General features: G+C 29.8%; 1 protein-coding gene across 1 annotated transcript; it reads left to right on the forward strand.

Moving 5' to 3' along the window:
* Window positions 1-7,359: 7,359 nt before the first annotated feature.
* LOC130973861 (uncharacterized) lies at window positions 7,360-8,631 on the forward strand. The gene has a single exon (XM_057898550.1). It carries the CDS (start codon window positions 7,360-7,362, stop codon window positions 8,629-8,631), a length of 1,272 nt encoding a protein of 423 aa, XP_057754533.1.

Here is an 8,631-nt window from a genome sequence, read left to right on the forward strand (position 1 = left end):
ACACACTCATCAAACTATGTGTAAATGGGAGTGATGATCACGTTGTCACTCAATTCGTTTCTTATGATTTATGAACATACTAGTTTGGAAATTATTTGAATATAAAATTCAACGAAATAAAAGAAAAGAGAGGTGCAGTGTGGGATGTAATCTTAATGATTCTTTGATAATTGCTTTCAAGTATTTCATAATTCATCCCATCAATGCAAGATTCATCGGCTCTTCCTCTCTCATCAAATACATCTCTCACTTCAGCTTGTGCTTTCTTTAACACACATGGATTCTTCCACCGGTGAAGACATCCTGAAAGCTCAACTTATTTTAATTAGATGATAATACATTACATTTTGCACAAACTCATAAATCATGTTTAATTAATATGGATTGTGGTGCTTATGCCTTAAAACTCAATAAATTCGAGTATTATTATCGTTGTTTTATTTATGCTCTACTGACAATGTATTTTTGTACGAGTACAACAGATTATTATACATTAACAATAAAATAAATGTTTAATTACTTTGACTTTCTTTATAATTTTATCAAATTTTTAATTAAGTTTTTATATTTTTTTCTTTTCAAAGGGTTTTGTTTCCAAAACGAAAATGGGAGTTTGAGGGGTAGAGAATGTTAAGGGCTCTGTAAGCAACATAAATAAACCCGGGCACATAGAAAATTATCATGCAATGTTAGGCGAGGAGTTTGTTATGTAAAGAGGACAGTTGGAGGGAAATTACTATGACAGTAATTAGTGATACAATTTCCTCTCTGACTCTCTCTTATTCTTCCAATCTTTCTTCTCTCCCCACCCTTTTCTTTTATAGTCTTCTCTCTTTCTCTTCTTAATTCTAAATATTTTTCTCTGAATCAAGTATTTCTGGCTTGCTGTAGAATTTTTGGCTGACATCTTTTTTTTCTCTATCACATCGTATGATTTAATTACTTTTACATTGAATCCCATTCGTTAATATTAATCCACTATTCCATTGAATTTCCCTTGTTCTGTTATGAACTCACACTAGTGAACTTCTCTTATTTCAATTTAATAAAATTCAGTATTTTCAATTTGGTATTTTCATTGTTGTGGCCGTAGCTGACAATACGCGGATGAAGAATATGGAGATTGATATTAAACGCCTATTCCAAATGCTAAAATTGATTATGGAGGAGCATAGAACAGAATACGCAAAAGCTTCCAAAGCCACTAGTCTCAAGTTTGATGCTATTCAAACCTCCATAGCCCAGCTTCTGCACGATCAGCATCGGAGCCGTTCTTCGTCGCGTGAGCAATTCCATGGTTCGAATTCAAGGTCAAATCCACCACTTCGGATAGGCTTACAGCCAAGAAGGGTGACTTTCAATCTTCCTAAATTCGATGGTAGTGATGTTTTGGGTTGGATTTTTGCTCAGGGTGTGGATTGATTGAATGCTAAATGTGGGGAATACCTAAGGACTGAATGATCATTGATCTTGAAAAAATTTAGGGACTAATTAGTAAATGATTTTAGAGACGTTACAGACTGAAGATCACTGTTTCTTATTGTACGTATATTATGGCGTTAAATTTTGCAATAATTGTCTGTTGTCACGGTCTGGTGGTATTTTAACCATATCGACATGTATACACGCACTAATGCAATTGAAAAATCATATCTAGGACTAGTTCGTAGATAATGTCGGGATGCAAAATGTAAACTGACACGTAAGTTTATGGCCTATATAAGACAGACATACATCATATTTGTGTGAACATTTTTTTTTGTTATACATTCTTTGTTTGTATTCTATTTCATATATTCTCTGGTTGTTGTTTGTTTGTATTCTTTGTTATATTCTGTGTCTGATAATAATGAAGGAAACAATAAACTTAACTAACCACCCTGACTTTACTAAAGACTTTCTAGTTCTTACCTTCTACCTTTTTCTTTAAACAGAAATGAAAGTCTTTTTCCGTGATTTGCTAATGATCGTTCCGCAAAAACAATTATATATGATATCGTTTTATTTCAGGTAATTATTTCTATAAAAAATATTTTCATATGAAACTGATATTATAAATTATTAAATAATTTAATTAAATATATTTAATAAAAAATTAAACATAATAAATTATTTAACTATTTATGATATAATTTTTATAAAAAATATCTTTATAAAAATAATCATTTTTATTAATTGTTTAAACTTTGTTTGTTTAATTCCTTTCTACACTTCTTTTTCAAGAGTAATTCCAACGGTAGTTATTTTAAGTTTCTCCTTTGATATATGATATAAGGGAAATGGATTATCTTCAATTTTTTTAACATTTTTACCTTTAATTTTATGAGTGGGATCAAAAATAAATAAGAGAGAGAATAATAAATAATTAGATTAAACACTACACACTATTTAATTTTTTATTTACTAGAGAGATCCACTCCCATGATATGGATACTTTTGTTAGTGGAGTGTGAACTCAAATGAGTTCTTTCACATGAATCAATAAAAAAATTTCTATTCAAAACAACTCTCATACGCCAATAAATATTTAACACGTAAAATATCAATAAAAAAATTTAAAAAATATATAAAATAATCATTATATATATATTATGATCGTTGCACATTACATATAAATGAATTAAAAAATATGTTACATATAAATAAATTAAAATATATATTACATACATATTATATATATGTTAATTAGTTTTACAAATTAGTTTAATTAATTTTTTTATATTAAATAATTTTACAAATTAATTTAAATTAATTAATAATTATAATAATTAATTATATTAAATAAGTATATCTCTATTTAATTAATAATTTATATTAATTAAAATTATTTATATAAAAAATAAATTTAATTTTTATACCTTACAAAATAATTTTTGATTGGGTTGTTTATTTTTATTTATAAATTTAAAAGCTAATTAACCACATTACAAAACTAGTCGTTACATTACTAGCCGTTAAGTAGCTGTTGCAAAACTAGTCGTTGAAAAGTAGTTACTTGTCGCGGACACACTTACAAATATATGATTGTTATTATGTTATCGTTATTATTAGTAAATTAATATTTTATTACTATATATATACTATTTATATACACTTCTATTCTCATAATTTCTTCTACTCCTTTTCATCTTCTTTTAAGTTTACGAAATCAAAATTCGACTAATATTGTTTTTATTTAAAAAAAATGAATCTAAAACAACTCAACTCCTTTTTCAATTACTTATAAAAATTTTCTCAAACTCAAAATACCTAACAATCTCAAACTTTAAATTCTCAAATTTCAAATCAAAATTTCACACTACTAAATGTATTTCAAAATCTAAATCCACAAAATTTTCCTAATTTCAATTTTCAAGCTCACTCCTTATAATAATAATCAATTTTTTATATTCTAACCACATAATCAAAATTCACAAATACTACATTAACTTTTTTTAATCTTAATATTTTTAATAGTGAATTATTTTTGAATTTATAAATTTTAATAATATTATTATAAAAAATAATAATTATATTAATTTTAATTATTTTAATTAATTAATTAAGTAGAATCATAATAAAAACTAAAATTAATTCTTTTTAATAAAAAATATTTTAAATTTTTATTTATTATTTATGACGCAAAAGCTGATATAAAATTAAGTTTTATAACAAATAAATTATAAATAAAAATTGGAATGAATTTCTATTAAAAATGATTTCATGATCTACGTTCTTTAAATGGAAAAGACACATGATATGGAGAAAATTTGAGTACTCTAATACGGCACCCCAAAGGTCTTATCCCACCCATCAATGGTCCCATAGAAACCAGATCAACCTGACTTAAAAATCCCTTCCAACATGCCCTGAAATGGTCACCACTCACCACTCACACTCACGGTTTAATTTTCAGTGTTATTATTTCTTTTTATGTTTAATATTAAGAGCGAGTATATATATTTTGTATGATTTGTCGGGAGGTATATTTTCAAAAATAAAAATTATTGATAATTTATAAAAATATAAGAATAAATAAAATTTACTAGAGTGAATTGTAATTATTTATTTAATTTTCAAAATGCAAATTCATTAAGACAAATTACAATTTTTATAATTTAAAAAAATGAATTTATATTATCGGAGACAAATTGTCTTTTTAAAAAAAATTATCTTTTTTATTTTTTAATTTTTTATTTGTAAGAATGGAATATATAAGAAATATATATTATATAGATAGTTTATCCGTTTGTTTTCTTAAAATTTTCAGTTAAAATATAACATTACTTTTATTATCGCATTAATGCTTGCATTGTGCCTTCAATATCGTAATTCGTACCACAACCTGTGGTTATTACAATAAACAATGACTTAATTAGTCGATATAATTAGTGTGCATTGAAAGTGTAAGATTATTTTATATTTTCAAATAATTAAATTCAATATTTTAAGTATATTTTTTACGATTAATTCATTTAACATTTAGTCCATAACACCATATTTAGCAATAACACATACACTAAAAATGTATTTAAATAACCTTAATATTTAATATTAAAATTATATAAACATAATTAAACACAAGTAATTTTGTTTATTATTTTTAGAATATAATAGTAAAAACATAAAAAATGAATGAAATTCTGATTCATGACAGATTAGTCATGTTCTATCGGACTCAGGAATACTGTGTCAAACTAAAAAAAAGGAAAACCTACATGCTAGATCTGTCGGTGGGACACGTGGTTATGATCCATGAGCAAAAGGACATAGATACAGAGAATTTATATGGAGTTATGGACCACTTTCACTTTTCATGAGACTAAGATGAATAATGATGATGGCATAGGGAGCAAAAAAGAGAGTGGACAAATGAATATGCCTGCCACACTTATGTTACTATGAAGGGTTGGTTTCTCAGCCCACTCACTAGTCCAACAAGAGGAACACATGCAAAGTGCCTATTGAGGGTGTGATGAATTTTATTGTCAATCTCAATGCCAATGGCATGCACAAGTCAATTGGGTTGGTTACAAAGAAAATAAATAAAAATCGAACAATAAAATCATAATATTTGTGATTGGTAGCCATTAACTAGCCATTAATGATGATTTGATGGTGTGATATTGGTGTTAAATTTTATCTAATGACTCACATTTCTATGCTGGTTACATACTGGCTAAAATACAATAAAATTGCTGATTCTCTAGACTTTTCCATAAAAACCAGTGAGAGAGAAAATCCTTGGGAAAACGTTGTTGACAGTTCATATGATATTGTAGATTGATCATGATTTGAAGCACAATGACCAATGTTAGTAGATAGCTTCAGCAACCTAAATTATAAAAAATTCGGTTATCAAATCAGAAATTTATATAAAATATATAAGTAAATTAAATTATATATATTTATATATAAATATATTATAATTAATTTAATGATTAAATTTTAGTGTGTGATAGCATTTTTAATAAACATTATTATTTGAATGACTTTTTAAAAACCTAGAACAAGGAGAGGCTCTTTGAGGAGTAGAAAATTCAAAAGGGGAGGGCCTTTGATTGAAGTAGCACTTCAATTCAAAGTTGTCAATATTATAACTGAAGTCTTAGCTGAAATGGTAAATCACATATTTTTTTATATGCAGCATTATTCGAATTTAAAATTTGACGAATGATAAATATTGAATAAGATTTTTTTAGTATTGTATGGGTGAGTATATAATATGAATATGTTGTAGGATTATAATGTCTAAAATTAAATAGAAAAAGTATATGGAATTAACTCTAAATCAGTCAAAAATGGAACAATTTAATTAATTATAAATATATTAATTAGTTTTATTTATTTATGATTTAAAATATTGGTTATTAAATGTTTCATCACATTTAAATTAGGAGAAAATACATTTAGTATAATTGTAACGTAAATTACAAAAACTTATTCAATTAACTTCGGTCTCTCCACCCTCTTTCTCTAAATGTCTAAAACATGATAAATCAGAAAATAGATTCAGAACCATCCAATTTACAAACAAAAAAAAAATCCTAATGCCTAACATAAGCAACATCCACGTAGAGATTTTTAATTCACCCAAAGACATTTAGTTGATTTTTAGCTGGAACTATCTTAATTCCTTAGCATTATTGAAATAAATATTGTCCAATCCATTCCAAAAAAAAGAAAGTTGTCAACATTGTACAGTGAATGAACATACTTATCATCAAACATATGCATGCAGGGACAGTAAGCCAGTGGAGTGATGTTTGTGTTTGTATTAATTGTTGCTTCACTCAATTTTTCTGTTCCAGTCTCTTCCCTACACAATAATGCCTGCAGGAGCTAGTGCTTTATTTTTTGCCCCCTTCTTTTTTGTGCATTGCCTTTCTTTTATTATTGTTGTTATTATTTTATAATTCTCTTCCCTACTATAGCTATCACTGTTTTTTCCCTACAGTGAAAACGTAATGGAAACGCCTGTGTGTTCCCCTTTCTCTCACTCTAAATATCTCCTATAGGACAGGATACTCTTTATTCGTTTATATTCAAACTTTCTTCACCTTTTGCTTTTAAAAGTAAAAAAAAAAATACTATACATAAATATTTGATATATAAACTTTAGGGCAAATCGCATATTTAAGCCAAGTGGATGAACATATTACACCATTTAACGAAAAAAAAAAATGACACATGAATCAACTAAAACATCATTTCTATGTAGTTTGAATTAGATTAACACAAACTCTAAACGCTAGTAATTCGAATCAGGGCTGTTCGAATTAGGGGCTGAGTAATTCGAAGGTGACTACTTCGAACTATACATACATGAGTTTAGATGTAGTTCGAATGGGCCTGTTTCGAATTATAGGGGAATAGTTCGAATCTTATTTGAATTACTAGAGGAGCAGTTCGAATCTAGTTCGATTCGAATTATGTGGTGTGAACGTGAATGTCTCTCATTAAGGTGACAAAATGGCTAGTGAGGAGAGTTTTGTATTAAGAATTAGGATAACTATCCACACATCTAATGAATTGAATATCAAATATATCAATTGTTCATATTATGTAATATTTTTATTGTCTACCTATACTTTTTTTTAATTATTATTGTAGTTGGTCTCTAGACTTTTAAAACAATAGAGAAATGATTAAGATTTGATGTAGAAGAGAGATCAAACCATGAATTTATGTAGCATGCTTTTTTTTTTTTTTTTAAATCACTCATAGGCCTCAAAGAGAGGCTGCTTCTTGAAGCGAAGTATTTTTTTATTCTTTCTTCCTTCTTTCACTTTTGTTTCTCATCATACAACTCAGTCACTCCTGTCCACTTTTTTCTGAAGAAAGCTCCATCTAGCAGAGAAATAATCTTGCGGCGAAGCCATGAAGGAGAGAAACAAAGGAGTTGAAAGATACAACACCAACATGGATTGCTTCTCACATGAATTGACATGTAAGAAGCACCCTTCTTCTTCCTCAGTTGGTATCTGCGCCTTTTGTCTTAAGGACCGTTTGCTCAAGCTCGTCTGCTCGGATTGCGGCGAGCAGAGGCTCTCTTCCTGCTCTTGCTCAGACGATATCTCGACTTCCCGCCGCAATTCGTGTACTGTCGACGTGGGAAGCGTCGGCAGGGTCTCGTTCTTGATCGACAACGACAAGAACCAGACCCCGCCAATTCTTCACAACTCAACAAACTCTTCTTCCTCTTCCAACAACAACAACAACAAATTGTTTGAAAGAGTGGTAGATGAGGTTACAGTTTTGCCAAGGAGCAGCAGCAAGAAAAGTAATATCAGTGGTGGCGGTAAATTTTGGAAGATTGGGAAGCTGTTCAGGAAGAATAATAAGAAGAGGAAAGAGTATTATTGTGGGAGAAGTGTTGGTGGTTTTGATGATAACAATAATCACAATGCCGGTGGTGGTGGCGGCGGCGCGTGCGTATCGAGATCAAGGTCGCTATGCAGTTTCCGCGGTGGTGCTCTGTTTGGATCTGAGGACGGTACAGATTCAGTTGTTCCATCAGGTGCGAGAAGCTCGATCTCCGCAGCGAGAAGTTCGGGTGTGAATGGTGGTTTGTTCTTGGAGTCTGGTAGAAGAAGTGGGTACAGTGAAGCTACTGAGCCAAGGAAGAGTGGGTTTGATGGTCTTTTTCTAGATTCTTCTTCTGAGATTATTGATGGTGTGATGAGAAAGGGTAATAATGGAATAATGGATAACGTTGTTGATGGTGGTGCCGGCGGCGGCGGTGGTGGTGTGTTCTATGGGGTTAATAGGCGTGTGTTTTCGCTAAGAGAGAGCGATTTCAAGGGCATGGATGAATCTAGTTTTATTGATTTGAAGCTCGATTATTCATCAGAATCAAGAGCAGAGTTGTTCCCTCCTTCAAAGATGATGATGAGTGATAATTTTAGTATTAATACACTCTCCGCTTTTGGAAGCACAAGACATGGTGGTGGTGGTGGTGGCGGCGAAGGAGATTTTATTGTTGGCGATGGAGTATCTTTAACAAATGGTGGTGGTTCATGTAGGATCGGTGGTGGAGGAGGAAGGAAGAGCATGAAAGGTTGGAGATGGATTTTCAGTTATAGCAATTCAACAAACAGGGGAGGTGCAAGGAACAGGGATCAACAACAAGACCTTCTGTTCAATGCTTGA

Source organism: Arachis stenosperma, chromosome 1, assembly GCF_014773155.1.
Source record: "Arachis stenosperma cultivar V10309 chromosome 1, arast.V10309.gnm1.PFL2, whole genome shotgun sequence".
In the NCBI taxonomy this organism is placed as follows: domain Eukaryota; kingdom Viridiplantae; phylum Streptophyta; class Magnoliopsida; order Fabales; family Fabaceae; genus Arachis; species Arachis stenosperma.